This window comes from Rattus norvegicus, chromosome 9, assembly GCF_036323735.1.
Source record: "Rattus norvegicus strain BN/NHsdMcwi chromosome 9, GRCr8, whole genome shotgun sequence".
NCBI lineage: Eukaryota > Metazoa > Chordata > Mammalia > Rodentia > Muridae > Rattus > Rattus norvegicus.
Window position 1 is genome coordinate 47,435,335 of NC_086027.1, and position 27,287 is coordinate 47,462,621.

General features: G+C 47.5%; 1 protein-coding gene across 3 annotated transcripts in view; it reads right to left on the reverse strand.

Moving 5' to 3' along the window:
• Cracdl (CRACD like) overlaps positions 1-11,278 on the reverse strand; it is a 122,828-nt gene extending 111,550 nt beyond the window's left edge. For 2 of the 3 annotated variants that reach the window (XM_063268117.1, XM_008767055.4), the window contains exon 1: positions 10,910-11,278. Coding sequence is in view for 1 of the 3 variants with exons in the window: in XM_039084538.2 (XP_038940466.1) it covers positions 9,722-9,777 (56 nt within the window). In the remaining 2 variants the exon portion in view is untranslated. Of the gene's footprint in view, positions 1-9,721; positions 10,487-10,909 lie in introns of those variants that run through there. The other variant, XM_039084538.2, reaches the window with a different exon arrangement.
• Positions 11,279-27,287: the final 16,009 nt, after the last annotated feature.

The following is a 27,287-nucleotide window of genomic DNA, read 5'->3' on the forward strand; positions in this document are numbered from 1 at the left end:
GAGAGGTAGGAGGTTATCTACCATGATTGCAGTCTGGGGCTTTGGTACAGAATGAACTACAGAGAAGTGCTCTGGTAGAGCCTGGAGTCTAAGGAGCCCTTCTCAAAGCCCAGCTCCAGCAGTGTATGCACCCCAGCAAGCCGCTGCTTTCACTGATGGGGCACCTGGGAGCTCACTAGGACATTCTCCAGCTGGGGATTTCCAAGTTCAAAAGTCAAGACAAAACAAGAAGATGGAGGTTGGAAAGATGGCTCGACAATAAAGAGCACTTTCGAGGGCTGGAGTTTGGTTCCCAGGACTTACACCAGGTGGTTCAACCTGCCTGAAACTTCAGCTTCAAGGGCATTGGGCACCCTCTTCTGGTCTCTTCATGTATCTGCACTCACATGGTGTGTATACACACACACACACACACACACACAATCAATCAATCAATCAATCAATCAATCAAACAAATATTCAATCAATTTTAAGAGGAAAATAAACTAAAAGCAAAGAGACAAGGTGACGAAGAAAGGACCCGCTCTTCTACATCGTGACAAAGTGGATGAGTCCTGTGTCTGTGCTTCAGTTTGCTTCTCTGTAAAACAGGGACAAATGCAGCCAAGGAGACAGCGCCGGATGCCCTGTCTGCCTCAGCAGTTATAAGATGGACACCACAGGTCATGTGATAAGCGAGAGGGCAGAAAAGCCACACTGGGAACCAGGCAGTGTGCCATCCACTGGCTCTGGCTTCCTAAGCCATACACGGTCAAGATCCTCCCTTCTCTGAGCTTCAGTATCCCTTCTAAACTCACAGGGCGACTCTAAGGATCAGATCAGTTAGTCGAGGTGAAATGATCTGAAAAGGTGATGAGCTGTGTTCCAGTTTTTAATTATTTGAAAGCACGAGGCAGTGAGGGTTTATACGGGGCATTTAATGAATATCTAGTGTTCACTCCTTTCCTTCTCTCCACTCTCTCTCCATCCCCCCAACACACACACACACCCCTCCACATAGTAAGAATTGAGAGGAAAACCGATGCTGGTGGGAAGGTAATTAGCATAGTTAACTTCATACAGCACAATCAGTACATACCCCAAGATTAAGGAGAAATGACTGCTATATAGAAATCAAATACGACTTGAAATCTGTAAAGAGAAGGTGCCATAGAAACCTGGGGCGAGAGCTTGGATGTGGGAGAGCGAGAGAACGTGGAGAGAAGAGAGGGAGGAAACAGAGGGAGGCAGGGGGCTGGAGGGGGGAGAGAGAAAAGGAAGGAGGTAGGCAGAGGAAAGGCAAACCATTTGCTGAATGTCAAAACACTCACTGCTAGATTCCCTATTGTCAAAAACTACAGGTTTCCTGGACAGACCTAGCAAAACCATGACCTGCTGGGCCAGCCCAGGGCTTATCTCCAGAGCATGGAATGGGCTCCTCCTTCCAGCTCCTCCTCTACCATTGAGAGGGAGCACCAGGTCACTTAAACAGATTAACCATCCAGAATGATGTTTGCTGTTGGGGGGTCGCAGGGCCCCACCGTCAGGTCTGCAGCTGTCTACCTCCATCCACTGTCTCTCACATTCCCCAGCCTCGGCCTCTGCGGTGCTGTTAGCTGCTAAAAACATGGTCTCTCCTGAGCCCCCCTTCTCAACATGCTTGTGGTCTCTTATCAACCGCACTCCCCATGGAAGGGGTTCCTGAGAACCACACAGCTACCCAAATTCAGAGCCATTGCATACAGAAGCCCGTGTGAGCAGGGAAAGGGGAAAATAAGCCGACTGCTGATTAATTATGACTCATGAAAAAAAGCGGTTATTTACACAGCACCAAAAGCAGTGCTGCTTCCTGCCTACGCGTGGCCACGGGGCTCCTCAGTACTCACCCAGCACTGAGAAAGTGCAAGAGCATTTGCCTCACATCTCATGTGCCCTCTCCTTTGAGGCAGGACTCCTGCGGACCTGATTTCCCAACTCTCGGCTTGCAGGCTCCCCGCACCAGTCTGAAAGAGTTCTTTGCGTGTCTTCCCCTTGTTCTCTACCTGTTTTGATGCCCAGGTTGGAATCTGACTTCTCTAAGAGAACAGAGCTGGGACTTGAGGGTCCCTGCCGAGAGGCACCTGCATGGACACTGGCAGAGGTCCTAGATCCTCAAGCCATGTGTGTCTCCATGGGGATGGGACCCTCCACCGAGGTAGCTAGATGGCTAAAGGCATGTGGCATGAAAGCACCATAACTTCCTGCAGGACCAGAGCCACACGGCTGCTGACGTTCCACCCGGATGTCTGGCCAAGGACCAGGCGTCTTCCAATCTGTCAGCCCCATGCTTCCTGCCTTCAGCCTTCTTCTGCTTAGACTAATTAAGACTGAATCCCAAATAACACAGATGCTGCCGACCAAGACACACAAAATCTTAGCACCAATTCATATCACGGCAAAGAAACCTGGGGTGAGAAGAAATTACTTCAGGCGGGACACATCAGAGGAGGAGCCTTGTACATACACAGGAATCCTGCCTCGGGGTTAGGCACTGAGAAGTAACCAGGGCATTGTGAAGAAGCAAAACGTGGACAACGGTGTTCACAGTTATACTGATGCTAAACGGAGAAGGGTTGGAAATGACCTAAGTAATGCTCTATCCAAGATGAGGTTTAGATGAAAAGATAAAGACTTATCCCCAGAATGCAACTTCTCCCAGCCATGAAAGCGGTTCAAAAAACAAAGGTCTAATAATCCGGTGGAATGTGGGAAAGAAACCCCACACACGTATTACTTTTGGAAACTCGGTCCACAGAGCAACAGGTGCATTGCCTCTGCTTCATAAACAGGCTCATGCCACAGGATCTGCCAAAGGCTGGGTTCCAGGAACCGGACCAAGACAACCCAAATCTGCAGACACTCAAATCTCTTTGTTGTTTCTCGTGTAAAATTTCCCCCACAAGTTCATTTGCATGACCACTTGGTCCCTAGCTGATGGCACTGTTTGGGTTGGTTGTGTGGGCTTTGGGACATGGGATCTAGCTGAAGAGGTTTGCTAGAGGGTGGGTTTTGCCCAGGGGTGCGGGGGTTTACAATGGGGCTCCGTTTCCAGCACGATCTCTCTCAGATGCTCCCTCAATCATCTCCCCAGCAAAGTCACCACAAATTCTATCATGCCTTCTTTGCTACAATGAACTGTCCCTTCAAACATTAAGTCCTTCTTCTTTTAAGTTGCTTTCTCGCCAATCATTCGATCACAGCAATGATAGAAACCACTACACCCTTACGGGAAATGTCAGGGCTGGAAAGATTGCTCATTGGTTAGTGCTTGCTGGATCTGAGTGATTCCCAGCCCCCCACACCAGGTGGCTCCTAATCACAACTCCAGCTCCAGGGTATCTGGTACCCTCTTCTGTCCTCCGAGGGCACCCACACACGTGTGCCGTACATCCACACAGACGTACATATACATAGACAAAAAACAATTCTTTTAAAATGGTATAGTATTTGCATAGAAACTACATGTAGCCTCCCACATACTTCAAATCATTTCTGGATTATTTATAATGCCTGACACAATGCAAATGCTATGCAAATAGCTGATAAGCACCATTGTTTAGAGAACAGAGACAAGGGCAGGGGTGGGGTGGGAGGAAGTCTATGTGTATTCAGTTTAATGCTTTCAAATGTTTTCAATTTGCGGTTGGTTGGATTCATGGATGCAGAACCCACAGCTACCAAGGGTGACTGCATATTCTTACGCAATGCATTCTTGGGTCTTCAGTACAGCACAGACAAGTGTTTGCAAGGATACCTCCCAAATGATACAAGTGATATGGAGAGATCTGCTCCTTTTCTGCTTGCCTGCTGGTAGAGACCGCTGAGTCTGCCACATCTGGCCTGGTACCACACAAGAGAACAGTGTAGGAGGCAGTGAGCCAAAGCACAGGTCTGGACAAAACCCGGCCTATCTAACAGGCCTGATCAATGCAGCTCGTTCCTCCCCGTCCTTCCTTGTTTGCTCAGCCAGATCCTCCGTCACCTACAGCCTCCTGATGTCTCTCTGTTCTAGAATGTAGTACCAGACAAGACTCATCTACCACAACACCTCGGCCCAAAGACATGTCTTTCCTCATGAAGAATATGAAGAAAACATTGAAAACATGGGCCAGGCCTTGGAAAAGGGCAACTGACTCCTCTGAATGCCTGTGCGTGTATCCTGAGATCTCATCTGCAACCTATGAGTGTGTGGAAAGCATACAGACACCAAGGATACCAAGAGATACAAAGAGATACAAAGGAGCTCACTTCCAACAAAGATTCTGGCGGCTGCCTAACAATTGTTCAAAACCACATAGATTTGGGGTCCTTTGGAAATGATCCGTTTACTGAGTGAATCACCAGCCCAGGACGAGATAAGGCGGTGTGATTTCAGACTTTTAGTGGGTGAGACTATTCTTCGCTGCCTCACCTCCACTGCCCTTAAGGTATAGCTTCTAAGTCACAAGTTGTGTGCACAGGAAGGGCCAACAAGAGTGTATAGGGTTGGGGGGAGGGTTGGAGCATTCAGAGCCCAACAGTTGGAAGTGCAGACTGCAACTGCAGAGGGCTCGGTTCCCAAACCCTCACTGGATGGTTCACAACTGTCCAGACCTCCAGCTCTAGAGGATCTGACACTGTCTTCCGGCTGTCACAGGCACTGCATGCATAAGCACTCGCCCTTAGTGGTGTTTCATTGCAATAGAAACCCTAACTAAGACGTGTATGTATGTATGCATGCGTGCGTGCATATATGTATGGCTGAGATATAAAACAAGGTCATATGAGTAGCAGGTACAGACCAGAGGTGACGCTCCAGGATGGCCACTGAGATTCCCATGCACAGACTCAACCAGAACTCAAGAGATCCTGGTCTCTCTCGGCTTGTGCCCTGGGACAGTGTGTGGACCCTGTGCCTATCCATGTGTCCTTGACCCTGCTGGGTGTAGGCAATGCGCCCGGACACAGAGCCATAACCAGACCAAGGGCAGGGAACTGTTGGGACCGGTTTTCAACAAGACTCCAAGCAGCACCATGTGACAGTGAGCTTCCCCCATGGCCACTTCTCTTTCCAAGGCATCCAAGAGCACGAGTCAGCCCAAGTTCAGCATCTAAACCTAAAATAGGTATGACCAAGCTTCACTGCCCAATACAGACCTGCACCCGCTCCCAGAAGGTTCCCGGGCCCCTCATCTCACCTATATCGATAAGAAAATGACTTCACAAAGACATCCAACCCAGAAAGCAAAACTGAGAGACCCAACTTGAGGCCCAGTCTTTTACTGTTTCGCCTTCGCTTTACTGTTTGAGAACATCGAGCTCAGAAGGAAAAGACTGCACATGCATGACATGAATCTTGTAAGATATATTTAATGCAAAGAAATACTAAATATAGTACTGTGTGTTAATCACACAAACAGGAAGATTTGGGAGGCCCAAAAGATGCCTAATATCCATGACGTCCTAAATAGACCCAAGGCAGCCGAGCATGTGATAGCATGCCGCTCTAAATCCAGAAAGGACACTCAATATTCCTATGCATAGGACTACTGTCCATAATCCAGTTGCCCACAGATGACACCTGTTCTGGTCCCTTGGTCCCAATACAGAGAACAGGACACTCCCATATCTCCTCAGTTGAGAGTATACATCCTTGACTTGGGGCCCCCACAATACTAGTACTTCAAGTCTGGTCCCTGGGATCCCTTACTAGCAGGGAAGTACAATGCTGCACAGAGTGGGATATGGAAGGCTTGTAATGTGGCACGCGGGCGCCATGGGCTAACAGCGTCTACCTCGCCTCTCACTGCATGTTTAGGTCCATCAAGGTCATTGCCCACATAGCACCCTTGCCATCCGCTCTGCTCAGGAACACTCTGTGCTACAGATATGCCCGCTTTTCTTAAATAATACCAGCTCCCCAAAGCTGAAGAACCCTTCTATGCTTTATGTTACGTCCCTAGGAAATCTAATTGGGGATTCTAGCAAATGCCCCACACGCTCGTTTTTATTTAAACATTGTGTTTGTTCTGTTAGCATCCGTGTATGTGTGAGCAGGCACATGTGGAGAGCAGAAGACAGTCTGCAGGAGTCGGTTCCCTCCTTCTACCACAGAGGTGCAAGGGATTGGACTCTCAGGCCTGGGGGGCAGAAGCCTCCACCCACTAAGCCATCTCATAGGCCTACCCTACCTCAGTCTGCTAAGGTCAACACTTGTAAAAACTTAATAAGGCATTCTCTACATCATTCAATATTCGACATAGTGCGGGTATGCATATGTATGCACATGTGTCTGTGCTTGTGTGTGTATGTGCATTCGTGCATGTGTGCATGCATGCATGTGTATCTGTGCATGTGTGTGCACGTGTGTGTGTATGTGCATTCGTGCATGTGTGCATGCATGCATGTGTATCTGTGCATGTGTGTGCACGTGTGTGTGTGTGTGTGTGTGTGTGTGTGTGTGTGTGCATCATATTCCTATCCCATGGGAGCCTGAGGTCACAGGCTTCTAAGCAGTCATGCAGAAACCAAAGCCCGACCTCCTCACTGGCCTGGACTTCCTGCTTTGAGAAAGCAAAGTCCCTTTGGCATTTCCATGTCCCACAACTGACTGTATCTTTCTGTTTCTTGGAGACTGTGTGTACCACAGCTAATGGGCCTGGGGCCTCCCACAGACAAGAGAATTTGGAAGCAGAACCACAAGAGGCTTGGGTATGGACTTTGGAGGTAAGGGCAAATATTTCTGGAAGTTCTTCAACTGCATACATTTAAAGATTGGATCCATACACTTCAGTTAGGCAAAGGCCTGGAGAGCTGATAGGTTTCCGTGCCTCCCCAGAGGCTCTTTCCTTGTCTCTTTTCACAGAAAACTTCCTCACAAAAACCCCTTGAGATTGCCTCCTCCAAGAGACCTCTTCAGGAATGCTGTTGGACTTCCGAGGTCGGTGGTTGATGCTGACACACAGAGCCTTCATCTCCAGCGCACTACTGAGGCTGCAGGACACAGACGTGGCAGCTCAGGATGGCGAGCTGGAGCACTCTAGCTGGAGCACTCCTAAAGCAATCTGAAGAACCTGGGGATTAGTTCTCCGAATCACAAGTGTGTCCTTGGGGGACCTTTTTACCTGACCCAAATGGTCAAGTTATTTTCTGGATTCGGTGAGCATCACGAACAGGATCTGATGAGAAGTCACCGTTTCCTTTCAGCTTAGAGATAGCAAGAGGACCTTGGTGCGCTGGGTACCCTTGCTGTCCTACCTGCAGGTGACAGTGCCCACGGGTACCCCGTGTCTCTCGATAATGAAAGAGATGTGCACAGCAGCCAGACAAACCTCTGGCTGGTGCAGAAGATGCTTTGAGCAGGTCTCTGGCTCCTTCTCACATTCATGTGGCTAAGTCCATTAGAAGGCTCACCTCTTCCCAGAGGCTTCAACACCTAGCATGAACCTAGCATGAACCCAGCACGAACAAAGGCCGGGGCTCACATACACCACACCAGCCCTCCTAAGGGCTTCCCGCTTGCACCCTTGATGACTCTTAACCTCTCAGAACCTTAACAGAGATTTCCGCCATCCCACCATTGCATCCTAATAAACGCCAAGTGCACTGTGGCTCCTTCTTAAGAGGAAAAAGCCACAGAAACAAGAAGCCACATTAATTCATGGAAATTAAAAAGTCCAGCATGTAACCCAGGGCAGCCTACCCAAAAACACAGAGACAGGAATGGCGAGGCACTTTCTGGTCTTGTTTTCTCAGTCTTTTCCCTCCATCCCCCGCCCCACAACAGTTTCTCCAGGGACGGTGGAGAGGGGTGACTGAATTTTAAATAAGTTAGGGTGGAATGTTGTTTCCAACCAAGTACCGCAAAGCGTGATGATCTAGTCAGGACAACTGCAATATCCAGCACCCCCAGAATCCAATTCTTTCTTTGCATTCACAATACAAAGCATTCACAATATTCACTATTGTGAATAGAAACTTATTTTCTACCTATAGTCACTTTGCTGTGTTGGAACATATTGCTGTCATATAACAAGATAATTTGTGTTTATGTCCCCTTCACAGATCAGTGACAGAGCCTCGCTGTCTCGGCCGAAAGCTCTACTGTAAGCCTGTGTTCAACTACAGAAGAAACCACTTAAGAAACATTCCTGGCCCCAGGTATGAAAAAGCTCTTCTGGTCCTGGGAGGAGAGGGACTGTGAAAGATCCCCTACTCCCCTTTGAAAGGTTGAGGGGGAGGCGGCAAGCACTGGGAACTCTGGTCCAGCTTCCTGTGTTAATGTTGGGAAAAGGCTGCCCAGAAGTGCAAAATGGTGGCCTGGTGTGGCAGTACCACTCTACGCAGTACCCAGCCGGGTTACCAGCTACCTTATAGAGACCTTAGGGGTAAGGACAGCCAAGCAAAGACCAGCTAAATAGCACTTAGGAGAAACCCTAGCAAGGAGACCAATGTAGCTGAGGAGGAGGGGCTCCCTGAGGAACAGCAAGAAAACCAACACACAAGAGGCAACCTCCCCATGTCCGGATTTCACTGTGGCTTTTCCCTTGTGCCTAGCCACTGCCTCAACAAGAAGGTTCCTAAAGAAGGACTGGAGGAGGAGCGAACTGCTTTAAGCTACACAGAGATTGAAATATCACTTGAATTTGCCCCAAGAAAAACAAACTCCTGAGCTAGAAGTGAGTATTACCAAAAAGGAAGCCGGGGCCATTCTGTCTGGGCCACAGAATTAAATTCGCATCAGAAAGCTGCACCCCTTCACAGTAAACCCACAACAGGAGATGTATCTATCCTGGTGCAGATGCTTCCGCTGGGTCTCTGTATAACACAAACAATATAAGACTATCTGCCTGGGCTAAGTTCCAGGCAGAAAGCACATAGCCTCAAGCTTGCCAAATCAAATGCACGCCCACTAGGCCATCCCAGAAAACTTAGCCCACAGGAGGGCTAGGCCCTTGTTCATAGTCTCCCACTGTAGTTGAGAACTCTCCCAGAGCTGGCTGCTGTATAGCATTCAGGCTGCTGTAACAAAATACTACAGACTGCATGGCTTATAAACAACAGAGGTTTGCGCCTCACAGTTCTGGGTATCTAAGATCCAAGCATCTGGTACCTGGTGAGGGCTGTTTCCTGACTCACAGATGCGTTCTCGAGCAGCCAAAGGAGGGAAGAAGCTCTCTGGAATCTCGACTATAATGAACTTTAATCCAGTGCAGGGGGGACCATCTCATAAAATCCATCACCACAGAGCCTTCAGGACAGGGATCTAGAGGTGGGCACACAGGCAGAATGCTGCCACTTCTCCCCTTCTCCATAAAGATCCAAGTAGACAGATTTGAGGCGCGATTTGATAAGGCCCAAAGAACCAGGCTGAGTGCTGATGCTCCTAGCCCGACCACCCTAGCAGACAGCCTACCACGCGCCAAAATTCACACCCTCACCAGCTCCTGCAGCACAGCCACGCAACAGCTATGGATGGATACTCCCCTTATGGGCTATTACACCAATTCTATAAATGGGGAGAGGCTGCTGGAGAAGCTGAAACAAATCTAGAACCACAGCGAGTCCAAGAGAACGCCTCTCAGGTTACAAAAAAAAAAAAAAAAAAAAAAAAAAAAAGAAAGAAAGAAAGAAAGAAAAAAGTCAGCCATGCTACTAGAAATGTTAAATGCAACATTTTGAAGCATTTAAAATAAATATGAAAATCCATGATGTTACAAAATACCTCAATCTTAAGTAAAGGACGGGGTCAGTCTTCCTGATCTCTTGGTCTTGTCTCATGCTCCAATATGGAATTGCACAACACTAGGATCGAGCCTGGAATTCAGCCCAGCTCAACATGGGGCAGACATCTTCAGCCACCCACCCCCCACGGAGCTTTCTCGCCACCATTTTATAATCACAAAGAGCTCTTGAGGTGATCTTGATCCTCAGTCATCTCAGGTGTGTGTCAGCACGACTTAGTTCCCAGGGAACATCAGGGCTGAGATTCTAGTTCGTGGTTGCTATGTATTTAGGTAAATGAAAGGAAGTTCCAGCCTCCACCAAAGGAGGGGCTTACTTTAAAATAGTTCTGGAAGGTGCGAGGTGGGCTCCCAAGAGAGAGGCAAACACAGGTGCCTGTGTCCCGCTTAGATTTTCTGGTTCAGTCCTGACACGGTGCCAACTGGCCACCTGCAGGCAACAAGTCCAGTCACACCGCGGTCTTCCTATTCCCTTGCATTTCAAAAAACAAATGCTTGCTCATTTGGGTAACTACTCCGCCTCTCAGCACATGTACACCTACCTACCTCATACCGAAAACGAAGTCCTGCCGGTTAGTAAATGACTGCTCAACAAATATTTGTTGATTCAAATCCTGATTATGTCTAAGATTAAACTCAGAATCCCCTCTGGTGCCTTGTAACCTAAGCCCCAAGCCTGTTAAATAAACCATGACCCGAAGCATAAGGAAGACAGTCAGTGTGTTCACTGTCTCCCTCGCCGTGGCCCTTGGAGACAGACGCGATTATGCCTCTGGTACTAAGAACTGAAATGCGGGCAGCAAGCCCTGCTCCCCCTCTCCCTCTGTTAGTGTTAAAACTGGTTAAACTGCTCAGGTCTGCCTCCCATTTCAAAGTTAAGTCCAGCAAAGCGCTCAGAGGAAAACTTTAGGCACTTGCGCGTCTGGCTTTTCTTGGCCCCACCGACCATGGTGTCGTGGACGTGGCCCCTACAGGGGTGGCGTGGGTCCCGCGTCCAAAGGGCCAGGGACTACCTGAGCTCTGCTCGCCACCACCTCCCCAGCTCCACGTCCGGACGCGACTTCAGGAACGCGTCAGACTCTTCCCCCCAACCTTGCTCCCTCCAACCTCCCTGGGTCTGCGTTCCACGCGTGCTGCGTGCCCACGCCACTTCAGACCGTCCCAGGTACCTGGCACCGGAGCGTGGCCGTGCGTGGCGAGCGTGACGAGAAGGGCTCAGTCCGCGGGGACACGCGTGGGGCTGCTCTGCCGGGGTGCGCGCTGACCCCCAGCTGCAGAGTCGAGAGCCAGCGGCGTCGCGCAGCAGGTGGCGGTAGGGCGCGAGGACCGCAGGGTCTGCGGCCGGGGGATGGACGCGGACGCGACCCTCGGGCGGCCGCGCTGGCCCTGCGCTGGGCGCGCGCTCGCGGCTCCGGGCTCGGCTGCGCGCGGCCCGGCGGGGGCGGACGCGGCTGTTCCGCTCTGCTCAGCTCTGCTCCGCGCCGCCCAGGCCCGCGCGCCTCCCCCGCGCCTCTCCCGCCGGGCACGCGGGACCCTGGCCACCCCACGCGGCGGCGCTGCAGAGCTGGGAGCTTGGCTGGCTTCTGACTACGTGAGGTCCGAGGACCCGGGGACCCCGGCCGGGACGAGGACGCCCACGATCGCGGCTCCTGCGCGCCACCTCCCTGCCACCTTGGCCTCGGAGAGTGGGCGCCCGGGTGGCAGGGAGGGACGTGCACATATGGATAAAAGTAAAAGTTGTTTCGTAACCTTATGGGTCCGAGCGTCTGAAGGCTAATGGGGGAAACTGCCGCCCCGTCTCTAGGTGAATCATTGCTGTGATCCTGGCAAGTGTGGTATAAAAAGCTGAAGGAGAGATCTCAGCCTCGTTCCCCACCCCCACTCCCTCATCTAACTGGGGAGCTGCTGGCCCATTTGGAGAAGAAACGCACTGGCCTTGAATACCTACCTGCTTAGCTCATCAGCTAGCTACCTACAGAAAGAGTCCCACTTTGGCCTGCTGACACTGTCATCGGCAGGGATGAAGTACAAGGAATATCAGCTGAGCCCCAGCAGGGCGCCCAAGCCTCAATAGCAGGAGCCCCAGGTGGAAAAGAATCCTCCCATCAGACAGTGGCACTGGAGTGGAGTGGTCCCTGAGTTCTGACTTCCCAGCGATGTTAAGAGGGCTATTGTCAGATCTAGAGGAATTCTTGGGGCTGATTACTCTGGATCAGGGACACTGAGAACCCAAGAAGCACACACTTGCAACTCTATCTTGAAAAGTCTTTTTCCACAGCTGGCTTTAAAATGAGACAAAAAATCCCAAACAAAATAGGAAGACCGAGAAAGAACCTGGGGATAGGTCTCATTTGCTCGGACACCTGAAAGGACGTTAGTTGCTTCTTTAACTTTTAGGTGTTATCGATCCCTTTGGTTCAAGCTTGTCACTTAAAAGTCTCCTTTGATAGTTAAATGAAATTAATTCCCTCTAAGAACATAAACAAATCATGAATCAGACTCCAAATTGACAACCACTCGCAATAGGCAGGTGACTCACAGAGGAGCAAATGAATTGGTTAGGTGTGTGTGTTTGCCTTGTTTGAAATCCTCAAGCTAAACTGAACTAGGCAAACCCGTGCCCTCACCTGCCTTGAGCCTGCTGCTGCTTGCTGTTCAGATCCACGTGTATTCTGCATGGCTATAACCGCTAAATATTTATTGACTCTGTAACTTGCCTTTCTAACCTAAGAATTTTGTTTCCAGGCTATCAGAAGCCTCTGGCTTTATTCGTCTGTGCTTGTGGGTGGCTTTTGAAGTTCCAGGAGGGTTTCAGAGGACAAAAAAACCTACAGGATCTCGGTGATTAGCTAAGGCTTAGAACTCGGTGTCAACACCCAAAATAGAATGTGGTTGGGAATGTGGTGACTGGGTTGGCAACAGGGAAAGCTAAGGAGGAGCTGTGAGGAAGAAGAGCTGCCTACAGGAGACTCCCAGGGACTTCCACCTTCGTGGACATCTCTGGTTCTCAGAGATCCTGTCCACCGGTTCTTCCCATGGTTTCTGTCACCAAGCCTTCAAGCCAGCTGAGCAGAAGCTGTTGTATTCAAGGCTCAAAGGAACTTCAAAGGAAACATAGTTTCTTAAAGCCAGCAGAAACCACCACACAGGGAAAGCATAGGGTCGGGTGTTTTCCAGCCTCTACAAAGTCTCAGCCATCTCCAAACACCCTCTTCCAAGGGAAGAGACCTTCTGACGAGACTGAGGAGGCGATGCTACTCCTAACTCCATTATCTGTCTCATCTGGGGACACATCATTGTGAAAAGTTAAGATGCTGTTGCAAGCCATGGGCAAGAAGCTGCTCAGTGAAGGCTTGGGTCCTTAGCAGAACCCTGAACAACGATTCACCATTGTTGCCACATTAAGCGTGAGAGACCCATGTGTCCTCTACAGTCTCAGTAAGTGGCAGAGATGGAGTCTGAATCTACAATCCATGTAGAGCAATCTTACTGTAGAGCAGGGCTGCCTCTCTCAATGTAGCCTCCCACCCTGACAAGGAAGGAAAAAAGTTTTGAATTCTGAAGAGGAGACAACTTTCCTACACCCAGAGAGAAGCCTCCCTCTGGGTGACAGAAAGCAACATTGTTAAATGCTTTTCCCCGTTTACATTTTAAAGTATTTCTATTTCCTTTTCCGCTCAATTATTCCTGTGTTGGTTAGTTTCTGGTCAACTTGACACAAGCTAGAGTCATCAGGGAGGAGGAAACCTCTTGAGGGTGTGCTTCTCTGTGAGCGTGCCTGGGGGCATTTTCTTGATTGCTGATTGGTTGATCCCGGTTCACTGTTGTTCAAAAAAGAAAAAAGAAAGAAAGAAAAGAAAAAGCAAGCCAGTAAGCAACATTCCCACGTGGTCTCTGCTTCCGGTTCAGCCTCCCAGTTCCTGTTTGAGGTCCTTCCCTGGCTTCTCTAAATGACTGAGGTGTAGGTCCACCCCACCTCACTATCACCAAGTTGCTTTTGGTCAAACATTTCTGTCACACAACAGAAAGCAAACCAATTCCTGGCACCATCCGCACCACTGTCACTAAGAGGATTTGGGTAGAAAAGAGTTTCCACTGCCCTGCAGATTCTTTCAGTTAAATGACAGGAGGGGAGAGAGTCAAGCTGAAAGTGGGCTTTCTCACCTAAGCTGGCAATGGGAGCTTGTGCTCTGCAGGAAAGTTCATCCCTAGACTCTGCTTGTGGGTCGATGAAAGACAGCCACTTTCTTTGATTTCACTTAGATTCAGAAAGCAGGGAACCCACTGACAAGGATGTCTCTGTCTGGGTGGCATTCTGGAGCCAGGAGCCATGTCATTCTCCAGGCAGCAGTACTGTGACTCAGGAAAGTGTTGGTGGCCGTGATCTCAGGGAGCTGCCTCCCTGTAGGAGTGTAATGACCGGAGTTTGAATCCCTGATACCTGCATAAATGCTGGTGGAAATCATGGCCTCTCACCTGGAATTCCAGCCCTCAGAAAGCAAAGACTAGGGATCCTCCAAACGCTGCCTGGCTGGGCTGGCCCATATTAGTGTGCTCTGGGCTCAACCGAGAAACTCTGCCTCAATGAATACGGGAGAGAGCAATCAAGGAAGACTCCCAAAGTCAACTTCAGGCTTCTACATACACACGCATGCCTGTGAACTTCCACACATATGTACACCCACACACATGCAAATATACCTATACGCACATAAAAAAGTCGATGGACCAGCAAGATGGCTCAGTGGGTAAGGGTGCCTGCCACCAAGGCCTACAACCTTAGTTCAATCCCTGACACCCATATTGTAGAGGGAGAGAGCCAACTTCAGCAAATTGTTGTCTGTCCTCCATATACACACCCCTCCATAAATGTGTGAAAATACAATAAAACAACTAAAGAAATAAAAAATTAGGGGTTGGGGATTTAGCTCAGTGGTAGAGCGCTTGCCTAGCAAGTGCAAGGCCCTGGGTTCGGTCCCCAGCTCCGAAAAAAAGAAAAGAAATAAAAAATTAAGTTTAATTAAGTTGATATTTTTAAGGGTAGGGTTTGACTCTGTTTTCGGCGTTAGTATGTACCCGAAGTGGTCTCCATAGCAGCTGTCTGAGGAACATCACTGGACAATGAACTTCCACCATGACCGGCTGTGTGACCCACATATCAGGCCACAGCAGCCACTCTTCTGTTTCACACTCCATTTCCCCAACTGACCTATTCTCAGGCATTACCCAGAGTTTGTTCTGTTACCTTCCCTCTGCCTTAATCCACTCCCCGTGCAGACACACTGGCCTTGATCCTCATGGCTGTTACTCAAAGCCACCCACCCAGCATCAGCAGTGAGTGCCCAGAGCCCTGGGTCCTCCATACTTTTCTGTTCAAAACCACAGCCTACACCAACTTCCTCTATTCCTACAGCCAGGCCTTGCTGGGATGCCAAGAAAATGCAGAAAGCTGCCCAGGTTAAACACATAAAGAGTTCTCCAGCCTCACCGGACTTTGCTTGAACCGTTTAATTACTTTCTGAACCCCATGTGGGCCCTACAGAAATGTGAAAGAAGGGGAGGCCACCAGCGGTTCCAACCCCAGAGGTCACTATTATTGCTGGGGTTGTTCATTTGTTTGTTTGCTTTTGTTCTGTTTCCATTTTTGTTTACCATAAAGAGGGCATACAAATGTCTCCTACATAGCTGAAGTCAAGGCACTTCAGATGCCTTCAGATGTACTTCAGAGGGAGAGCACTTACCTAGGACACCCAAAGCCTTGGCCCAATCTCGCAACTCCCTCCACCCCTAATAGTTGAGGCAAATACCTTTATATTCTCTTTAAAGAACTACATGGAAATACAATTTCTGCATGTGGTAATGAAGTCTTCATAAGTATAAATTCTTAATGACTTGCTAAGGTTGTGTGGTGTGGCTATTTCACAATTTAATGTTTAGTATTTTACTACTGCCGTACTTCCAAGGCATGTGTGGGCTTTCTTTGATGGTATGGAGATGGTCCGCTAGTGCGTATTTTCCTGCATTTCCTTCCTTAAGAGAGCTGCAGAGAGGTGTCTCCAAGAAAATCGGTAAGAGTGAGCCCGAGGCCCTGGCTCCCACAGGTCTGAGACACAGTGGTCACATTTTCATTGTCCCTGGGTGGCTCCCTGCCAGCCACAGCTGCTCTCTGACACTGTGTTCCTATTTCCCACCAGAGTCTCTTGGGAAGAGCTTGTCTGTAGGTTTGTTTCTTCGCAGGAGATTAAACAGTTACAGAAATGTACCGATTCCAGGGTGGGAGGAGTTTTCTGCATCATCTGGGTGGGTCCAACACAATCAGAAAGTTGCTCATAGGAGAAGGGGCGGTGTCTTGAGAGGGGACTAGAGAACTCCACTGAGCAGGGTGCCTTAGGCTGGTAGAGGGGGCTGTAAGCCCAGGAAAGTGGGAATTTGCTAATGCTAAAAAGGGAAGGATACAGTTTCTCCTGCTTGAGCTTCCAGCAGAATATAAGCCTGATTTGTATCAATTTTATCAATAAAATCCCTTGATTTTTTTTTTTTTCTTTTTCTTTTTTTCGGAGCTGGGGACTGAACCCAGGGCCTTGTGCTTGCTAGGCAAGCGCTCTACCACTGAGCTAAATACCCAGCCCCAAATCCCTTGATTTTTATCCCAGTGAGATTTCTTCTACCAGAACTGTAAAAGGGTTGACTTACTCAAAGCTACCAGTTTGGAGCTGGGGGATAGCTCAGTGGGTAAAGTGCTTGCTTCCCAAGTGAGGGGACCTGACCCTCAGCACCTACAAAGTTGTCAGAGACAGGAGGATTGTTGGCCAAACAGCCTGGCCCAGGGAGTGGCAGAGCGCCAATGAGAGCCACTGCCTCAAAGGAAGAACGTGCTAGAGGAGGGCATTTCCCTCTGATGTCCTCATCTGCATGGGTGCACATGCTTACACCACACACAGAGTCACACGCATATCAAGCAGAAACGTACGCACACAGGTATACCACACACACACACACACACACACACACACTGAGGTCTTTTTTTCTTTTTTTTCTTTTTTCTTTCTTTCTTTCTTTCTTTTTTTTTTTTTTTGCAATTTCTTATCAATGGGTGATTAGTAAAACATTTGTTTAGATTCTCCTTCCCATTGCCAGTTCCTCTCCACAGTTCCTGCTCACTGGTACCCTCTGTGGCAGTGGTCCAGACACACTGGGGTCAATCGCTGCTTCTATAAGCTTAATAATTAGTATTCTAAATGAAGGTTATCATTGCCCACTCTAATAGGGTCCAGACTCTTGGCTAAGAGACTTCATTCGTTCCTGTCCCTTTGGTTGTGTCATGCTAAACACTGGTGATCTGTTTTGGAATCTTGACAACTAACTTCCTTTCAGCTACGTACAGACTCTTCAACAACGCTGAAGATGGATTTTTCCCAAAGTCTGTCACAGTGCTTACAAAACAGTCTGCGTTTAACCCACAGAAATGTTACAGGGTTTATTACTAACCCTTTACCCCCTTTCAAAACGGCGTGTTCTTTCAAAAGGGTGTCAGAATTGTGTCAGTCCTAGACATCGATAAATGTCTACTATTTTCCATAGAACACTATGGTTGAATGCTTAATCCTAACGTGTGTGAAAACACTTGTTACTTTGCTTATTATGCAAATGTGTGGTCAGGTTCCTGGATGTGGAAGAATCTGGAACCTGATTGGGGGACAATGCCAATACCAATAATACTGTGTTTATGGGGAATAAATATTGAAATAATAGACTGGGAGCTCGTAATTATCAAGAAAACGTCCAAATCGCTACTTTTCTCTCAGGAGAGAGAGAGGGGGGGGGGGAGAGAGAGAGAGAGAGAGAGAGAGAGAGAGAGAGAGAGAAAACAAGCATGTATCTGATTTTTGTGCTGGCCCACACAGCTCCTTTTTGCAAATGTGGCTTTAAACCAGCTAATCTTTTAAAAGTCTTTACACTGACTAATTTAGAAGCAAGGAGAACAAACGTGGGAGTCTAAATGTAAGGCGCTGAATAAGAGAGATAATCTGTACCAATGAGCACGCTGCTGTGTCTCTGCTACCCAATGCCATCCACGGCTTTCATTTCGATGGAGCTTCCTGGAGCTTCTCTCGCCTCCCCAGCACGATGTGCTACGTGACTAGAGTTTGGAAGCTTAGATCTGCCCAGGATCTTAGAAAATGTGCTTTCCTTCCCCCTTTTCTGGAGGAAAAGGTGCCTGTTCCAAGACTACCCACTGGCAGCCAAGCACAGCCTCACCCCTGCATCAAGAAGAAGGTGTGCACAACCCCTGCCCACCTCTGTGTGAACACGCAAACCACTCCCTGGTCCAGCTCTGCACTTTGCAGTGTTTCTCTGGTCATCACAAATTTTCAAGACAACTATCTTCACAGCAGAACCAATGGCCGTATTCTTAGCCCCTTTGCTAGGAAAACCCTACCTTACTGATTTGATAGAGTATACATCTTTCGAATGGTATTTTTAGTCACTAGGTTATTTTAATGGTCAATATTTGGGCTGTTCCTAATTTGTGGCTGACTTGCAAACAAAAGGTGCTCAGAAGGCAGGTGTTTGGTACCCAAAACACATACTGTCTTCCGAAAACTGCTTAAGCAGCTGTTCCCATCTCTGTCAGTGAAATGCTGTGGCATTAAGGTGAGAGAACGAAGCCAGTGTTTCTATGGCAAATGGTAGCACTAAAAATAGTGTCTGGAGTGGAAGGGGGTGTGGAATAATTTTTCATTGTTTCCATGGAAAACCAGGAGCGGGGATGGTGAATCCGTGGTCTGGCTGTGCCGAGGAGTTCTCTGGTAGATTTGGAGACTTGCTGAGAGGAAAGGAAGTCCACAGGCAGTCACTCCCTGGCTGTTAATTTCATCACCCCCTACCCTTAGAATGTCCGGGAAGGGAGGTCCATGGTTTATTTCATGGATATGTGACAAGAAATGATTGTATTTTGAGTCTAGTTTGTCCATTGCCTGCTCAGCGTCGAATCTGTACAGAATCGCCTTGGGGTGGGGACCCTGTGCGAAGCTGTAGTACCACCGAGTCTGTTTGGTGCACATGAGAGTCCTCTCCCAGCTCGAAGCATTCCTGGATGACCTTTGGTAGGCAAGCTTCCTTGGTTTACTAGTCTTCCTCTTCAAACTCTCATTCCAATATGCCTTTGTATAAAATTCCATTAGTAGAGCAACAACTGGAAACCAATCCCTTCACAGGGATCTGTGGCAAGCATTGATTTGAAGGTTTCTGCCTAATGGGAGTATGCATAATTTCCTGAAACCCTGAAAAAAAGCCTCAAAAAGCCCTGGGGTGTTGGTGAAAAGCACAGGCGAGGACACAGTGGGAAATGTTGGGTACAGGTCCTCTGCGAGCCTCTTACTGCGATGTTGAGCGCAGACGGCTTCCGCATGAGTCAGCTGCATGGCGGGTGATGGTGGCTCACATATGCCCCCTTTTATGTTCAAAATACAATTGTGCAACATTTCCTTTGCATTCCAGCCACCAAGAAACCCAGAGAGAACCTGCCAAAGTCCAAACAGCAGTAAATAGTCACGTGGGAACTGAGACCCAGTGGCCAGACCCCAAGAACCTTAGGGTGAGTGCCGCGTTTATATCGCAAGCCGGTTCTCCTCTCTTTGCGGCGAATTTAGAGGAAGTATTGAATTTGGGTTATGATAATTTGATGTACTTCAACTCAACTGTCTGACAGAAACTTGAATGTCTTGCTGTTTAATCCATGGGGCATAAGGGTGAAACCACGGGCTGCACCGGCTACATAAGGCCGACAGGAGCCATGAATTTTTTTTTAGGATTCCCTCAAGTTTAGGGGTGCTACACTCTCCTCCTGTTACTTGCCTTCCCTCTTGGCCTCAGAGTGGATTGTGCGAAGCGAACGTTTCCCTGCTTATAGGTGCGGCTGAGAGGGGGCCACTGATCCAGTTTGCTGCGTGGACCTTTGTGAGAACCCTGGGTATACGGCTCCGTGGACTTTTTAGCTCAGCTATGGGGCACATATACCGCATTCCAGTATTCAACACACACACACACACACACACACACACACACACACACACACACACACACACGCCAATACAGGTGAACGCAGCAGTACAAGACAAGAAAGGTTAAACACTGGACACTGGGGGGAAAATAGGAACCGATTGTGCTCAGTTAACTAAAACAGCAGCCCAGGACTGCGGTCCCTAAGAACAGAGAAATGAACGCTGAGCCTGAAGATCACCTTGGCTTCTTGCCTGAAGGTGGTTTCTGCGCTGCGTGGGCAGAGAAAGAAGGAAGCCAGAGTCTGACAGCTTTGCTGAGTTAAGGAAATGCAGCTCGGAATCCAGGGCGGCTGGCAGGTCTGGAAAGGAGACACTCCTGAGGGAGACGAGCTGTGGGAGCTGGGGAAAGGTGACTAGGGCCTTGCAGACCACACATAGTACGGTGCCCAGGACTTCCACAGATCTGAGGATACTAAAGCTGTAAGCTTCTCATAACTGGTGTATGGCACTTAATTTGGCACTGGAGATAGACAAGGGGTCACTGGAGCTTCCCTGGGTTAATCACCATTTGGACAAACCAGGCAATGGGTTGCAAGTTGAATTCATTCCTCTCAGGCTCATCTGCTCATGCCTAGTTGCAAGCCTCTTGAATATGACCTTATTTGGAAAACATTTTATAGATGTAGTTAGCAAGAAAGGGGGTCAGCATAGATTAAGGGCAGACACCTAATCCTGTGTGTTTTAGTTCAGGTGATAAAACACCATGACCAAAAGTGACCTGGGGAGGAAAGGGTTTATTTGGCTTCCACTTCCACACCACCCCTCATCCTCTAAAGAACGCAGAGCAGGAATTCAAACAGGGCAGGAACCTGGGGGCAGAAGCTAATGTAGAAGCCATGGAAAAGTACTGCTTACTGGCTTGCTCCTCATGGCTTGCTCAGCCTGCTTTCTTCTAGGACCCAGGACCACCAGCCCAGGGATGACAACACCCACAATGGGCTGGGCCCTCCCCCATCAATCACTGATTAAGAAAATTCTCTACCAGCTTGCCTATAGCCCCATCTTAAGGGAGCATTTTCTTAATTAAGGTTCCCTCCTTCCAGATGACTTTAGCCTGTGTGAAGTTGACATAATACACCATGTTATTGGTATTCTTATAAAAAGGGAAATTTAGACACAGACACACACACAGGAAGAATGCCAAGTGAGGCAGAGATCCTGCTGGTGAACACGCAGACACTAAAGGTTGCTTGCAAACCCACAAACCTAAGAAACCAGGAACATACTCTTCCTCGTTGGTCCCTGAGGAGCCAGCCACACTCTCACCTCGCCAGTGGTCTTCAGCTTCAGAACTGGGAAGGGATACCCTTCTGTCATTCAAGCCTCTTAGTCTGGGAAACCTTGTTATGACAGCTCTAGCAAAGTTACAGGCAAAAGCTAAGAGGAGGTGTTAGGGAGGGAGTGACTAGGGGTAAGCCTTGGGGTTCTGTTTTTGCTCAGCCAGTTCACAGTTGTGCTGCCTCAACTGGACTCTCAGCATCAAAAAGCTGAATGCCTACTTAATGAATTCAAGGTAAATCAAAATGTTAGGCAAAGGAGAGGAAAGGAGGGGGGTAAATTACACCAAGAGCGTCTGAGAAAACAGGGCATCATATTCTTCTGAGCTTACCTAAAATTGCAGGCAAAACGTGTGTATGTATGCACATAGATACATAGTTTAAAGATGCTACCCCACACAGGGTAAAAATAAACTCCCAAGAGCCATGGACTAACAAAAATGCCAGTACCAGACGTGAGAAACCCCCCTGAAGTTGTTGGTCAGGGAAGTCTAAGAGAACCTCAAATGGTAATGTATCTTCTGTGTACAGTGTATCCACTATTGTATGTTGGAAGTATGTAATTTCCTGTTTTCTTTTTAGAGGGTACTACTCAAACGATTGCCCTGAGTCACCCAAGAGACTTAGGAACTTTGGGTTTTTAAATAGTCTCGAGAGGGAAAGACCATGAAGACTTTTGATTAAATGTATTTCCTATTGTGATACAGCTGGAGGTCTATGACCAGGCAATGGAATACACCGGATTGAATGAGAATGGGTTTCACAGTCTCATATATTTCAATGCTTGATCCCCAGTGGGTGGGACTCTTTGGGAAGGACTAGGTATGGCCTTGTTGGAGGGGTGTCACTGGGAGTAGTAGAGATCCTCTCTCTCTCTCTCTCTCTCTTTCTCTTTCTCTCTCTCTCTCCTTCCCTCTCTCTCAGCTCTTGGTTCAGCACCATACCTGCCTGTGCGGTGCCATGCTCCCTGCCATGACAGTGATGGACTCAGCCTTGGGAACTGTAAGCCCCAATAAACTCTCTCTTCTTTAAGTTGTCCTGGTCATGGTGCCATGACACAGCAATAGAATGATAACTAAGACGAAGTCTCATGGGAAAGTCTTATGAAAAGTAAAGAAATAAAAAGGAAAAGGGTAGTAAAAGGGTACTGGGTGATGGACAGAATTGTTTTGCTCTTTTCCGCAGATGCTTAGATACAGAACAGGTGTCCCAGGGGCTGGTGGGAGATGACTGAGCAGTTAAGAACACTGTCTGCTTTTCTAGAGGAAACAAGTTCAGTTTCTGATAACCATGACAGCTCACAGCTGCCTATAACTCCAGCTTCAGGGGACCTGATGCCATCTCTGATCTCCATGACCACCTGTAAACATGTGGCATATACTGACACCATCATATATGCACACGTGCGTGTGCGCACACAGACATACACACACAGACACACACACCAACACACACACATACACATCAACACACACACACCAACACACACACACACATACACACCAACACACACACCAACACACACACACACACACACACACACACATACACACACACACACACCTCTTTTTAAAAAATACCTTGGGGGGGGCTGGAGAGATGACTTAGTGGGAGAACTCTGGCTGCTTTCCCAGAGGACCTGGGTTTGATTCTCAGAACCTGTACACTGCCATCCTCAACTGTTTGTAACTTCAGTCTCAGGGGTATATGATGCCCTCTTCTGGCCTCTTAAGGTACTGCACACTTATGGGCCACACATACTTGCAGGCAAAACACATACACATAAAATAAAACCTGAAAGAGAGAAGCTTCACTTGACTATCTATCCTGTCTCAAAACAGGGCTGATTAGAGTGGGCAACAGCCCACACTATACCCCTAGAAAGAACAAAGCCACCACTGAGTGCTTTAGTTTTGACAAAGTATTGTGATGGATTCTCACACATAGATACCTGCTCTTCTTTGCCACTGCTGTGTGTGTGATGGGGTAAGAGAGGGAGATGCTGTGTGGTTTACTATTATTAGCTACTACTACTATTACTACTACTACTACTACTAATAATAATAATAATAACTACTACTACAAATATGTTAATATTTTCCACTTTTACTATTGTGTCTTTTAGTGTTTTTAGTGTCTGAGTGTATGTACATGTGAGTGCGGGTGCCTGTGGAAGACAGAGGGCTGGAGCTACAGGCAGCTGTGAGCCTCCTGGCATGGGTGCTGGGAATCAAACTTGGGTCCTCTGGAAAAGCAGCAAGTTTTTTTTAACCCCTGAGCCACTTCTCCAGCCCCCAAATATATTTTATAAGGCTCTCCCCCCACTAAAAACAGCAGGAGGAGATGTCCCTCCCATAGTCCAAATGTCGCAAGCAAGAAGGTTGTGGGGGTGAGGAGTCTCTACCTGAACTATGACCAGTCTGATGCAGGCACATGGTATTAGTACTCATGTACAAGGTGTTAACAGTCAGCGCACATGCTGTTAGTGTTTAATGTAGTAAGAGTTCTGGCCCATCCTATCTGTGAAGTCTTCCTGAACTCCAGTTTTCCTATCAATGAAATGAAAGGGGTTGAATTGTTTAGAATATGTATGATTTCAAATCCACACATGCAGCAGACCTGATGCATGATTTCAAATCCATGAGCAGCAGACCTGGTAGAAGGTTAATAAACTGACTGCCATTCTTCCTTGGTGGATGAGGGTGACAAGGAGTTGGTTTTTAGTAATATATTGTGGTGTGTTAAATAAGGATAGCCCCAGAGACTCATATGTTTGAATATTCCCCAACTGGTGGAACTGTTTGGGAAGGATTTGGAGGTGTGGCCTTTGGAAGGAGGGGCTTCTCTTGGGGCTAGCTTTGAGGTTTTAAAAGCCCAATTTCATTGCCAAGTAGTGGATCCTACTTATGCCTAAGGATACTTAGTGACACCAGGAAAGCAAAGATGGATACAAACAGTAAGGATGACAACCAGGGTGTAAACATAGGTCCTATGGCTCACCAGATGAACACCACCATGTGTTCCATAACCTAGTTATTTCTACCTTAAATCAAAAGAGCTGCTTTTCTCTTAATATAAGCGTGCTTTCTGATAACTGTTTCAAAAGGATATCCATGCAAGTTATAAGTCTATGAATGCATTGCAAAGGGTGAACTAAAATGCACCCTATTATAGGAAAATAAAATCTTTATAGACTGAATAATATTCATAAATAGAATAATAATTTGGAATATTTTTTCTCTCAGAAATTTTTCTAATCTAATGGAAGGAAATGTTTCGATGTTTATGTCAATGAGTGTGAAAGAAATTTAAATATAGTTTCTTTTTAAAAAGCACAAGGATAACAAAATCAAGACCTTTAGCAGAGACTGGTGTAGGATTGTCATACAGGTAAAGCAGGTACAAGATAGAAAGAGGCCTGTCACTGGATGAGAAGGAAGGATGGGTGGGAGAAAAGTTTGATGGAAGAGGAGGAGACTGGAGGAGACGGCAGGAGAAGTCGCGGGGAGAACGTGGAGGCTAAGGTTAAGATTCCTCTCTGCACATTTATGAATATTCTTTTTTTTTTTTTTTGGTTCTTTTTTTCGGAGCTGGGGACCGAACCCAGGGCCTTGCGCTTCCTAGGTAAGCGCTCTACCACTGAGCTAAATCCCCAGCCCCATGAATATTCTTAAGGGATGGATGTGTACCGGGTTTTGTATGTTTAGGTGGGCAATTATATCTTATCAATTGGATCAGAGGTTATTGTGTTGTGTATTCTTTTTTTTTTTTTTTTGGTTCTTTTTTTCGGAGCTGGGGATTGAACCCAGGGCCTTGCGCTTCCTAGGCAAGCGCTCTACCACTGAGCTAAATCCCCAACCCCTGTGTTGTGTATTCTTTATTGTGGTGAGTTGAGTTTGGGAGATTGTGTGGTGGCAGAGACACTGGGCCACCACGGATTTGGGGTGTGTTTCTGGCAAGATATCTAGGAGATATCTTGGGGCACTGTTGTTGTGGATCTAGTGGGGAATAAAAGACAGCATTTTATTTATATAATTTTACAACAACAGCCTGGCACCTGCAGTCCCAGCACTCAAGCCTTAGAGGCAGAAAGACTAGGAGTTCAATATAAAACTCAGCTACCCCAGATCCAACTTTAAAACAGTTAACAAGAAAACCCACAAGACTCTCAATGACACAACGATTATGCTGTCCAGCGTCAACTAAAGCTATGCCATGCCAAGAAGAATGTGAACTATAGTCAAAATGAAAAAATATCCAGTTAATAGGAACAGACGCTGAAATGGTTGCAGAGAAAACAGACAAAGCAACCGGTGTGGCCTTGTTTAGACATTTGAAAAACATAAACATAAGGAAAGGAGAAAGGGAGCCTGGACTGTAGTGATCACTTTGGAATATTTTGTTTCTTTAAAAAAAAAAACCACAGAAATATTACAAGACTATGTCTTCCATTTTAACCCCAGGTGTGGGATAAGGGACTCCTTCAGATTGTCCACAGCAGCTGACTATGATTTGCCTTGTGCTCTAGCGGGGCTGTGATTTTCTTTTTCCAGCTGCAGATAGTCTCTGCGATTGTGTGACATTGGGGACATTTCAGAGGGTAGATGAACACCAGGGCCCTGAGAGTTGGAGGCCAGGGGCGCTGCTCATTGGTTGGTTGCTGGTGATTTCAGTTTAAGTCGTTGTGTTCCAAGAAGAAATTAGATATCCCGATGTCATAGATTAAAACTTGCCCCAAGAAACTCCATGCCTCTAATCAGCAGGAAACAGTTGAACGATGACATCACCCCTTTTCCTTTCTATCCTTTTTTCTCTCCTGTCTAGCGTTAAGGGGTTGAGATGGTAGAAAAAGGGTGGAGAAGGATGGAAGAAATAAGAACCCACAACGTAGCGAATGCTGGCTATCCTGAAAAACCTGCTACTTCCATTTCCCTAAATGTACAATTTCTAGGTACATTCTAAGGGCATATCTTTATACCCATAATACTCTCACCCCTCACCAGAGAAGCTCCATCTGCAGCTGATGGAGACAATCACAAAATCCACCACCGGTCAAATGGGGAGAACAGCCGACCATGGGGAGCCCAGTCCCAATGGATACATCTCTGATGTAACACCACTATTCCTGGGGCTCAGGGGACATCTCAGAAGATGGGGTGGAAAGACTGTACGAGCCAGACCAGGACCTCATTCAAAAGAGTGGCTTCCCTGCATGAAACGGAAGCTACTCCAATGAAGTCTCAAAGACACGGCTGCCTAAATGAGACCTGAATAACAACAACACTAAATGACACTCTAGCATGGATGAGGGAGGTCTCATAAGGCCCACCCCTAGAGGAAGAGCTACAGACAATTACTGGCTGCATGAGAGGGAGAATCAGTCTTCTCCAAGGACAAGATTCCTGTCCCATAGGTTAGTCAATCCCAAGTGGTCAGCCCTAAACAAGAGATCACACGTGTGTGTGTGTGTGTGTGTGTGTGTGTGTGTGTGTGTATGAGAGAGAGGGAGAGACAGAGAGACAGAGACAGAGAGACAGAGACAGAGACAGAGAGACAGAGAACTGAAGAAGTCATAATCTGAGAGGGAGAGGAGAGACACAGGAAGAGTTGGAAAGGGATGGGGAAGGGATGGAAATAATGTAAACACAGCATTCATGTAGAAAATCCTAAAATAAAAATTCTAAAAATTAAAAATGATCAGATCGTATGTAATATGTGTATATATGCATGACAATTAACTGTTGTAACTTTTACTGATGCATACATATAATACGCAGGTAAACACAGATTGATACTTTGATTTTATTTTTGAAATTAACACACAAAAGTAATAGGCTTCATTATACCATTTCCACACTTAAACTTCAATATACTATGTTCTTATTTGGCCCCACCCACTACTTCCTTCCCTTGTTTCTGATCTTCCCACTTCTTGGTCACTGTCCTTCCTGGAAATAGCTCTCCTTTCTTCTTTCATGTCATGTGTGACCCCGCCTACCTGAATCCTGTCAGTCTCAGGTTGCCTCCTGGACCTCAGAGCCTGCTGCCAAACATGTGGCTGCCCAGGGCATCCAACTTGCGAGCGCCACAATTTTCTCCCAGTAGACCCCGAAGGGGACGTTGCATTTGACATCAGTGGCACAGGTAGCGAGGGTGAAGAACTGAACCAGGCGCAGGTTTTGCATGAGAAAAGAATAAATGGAGAT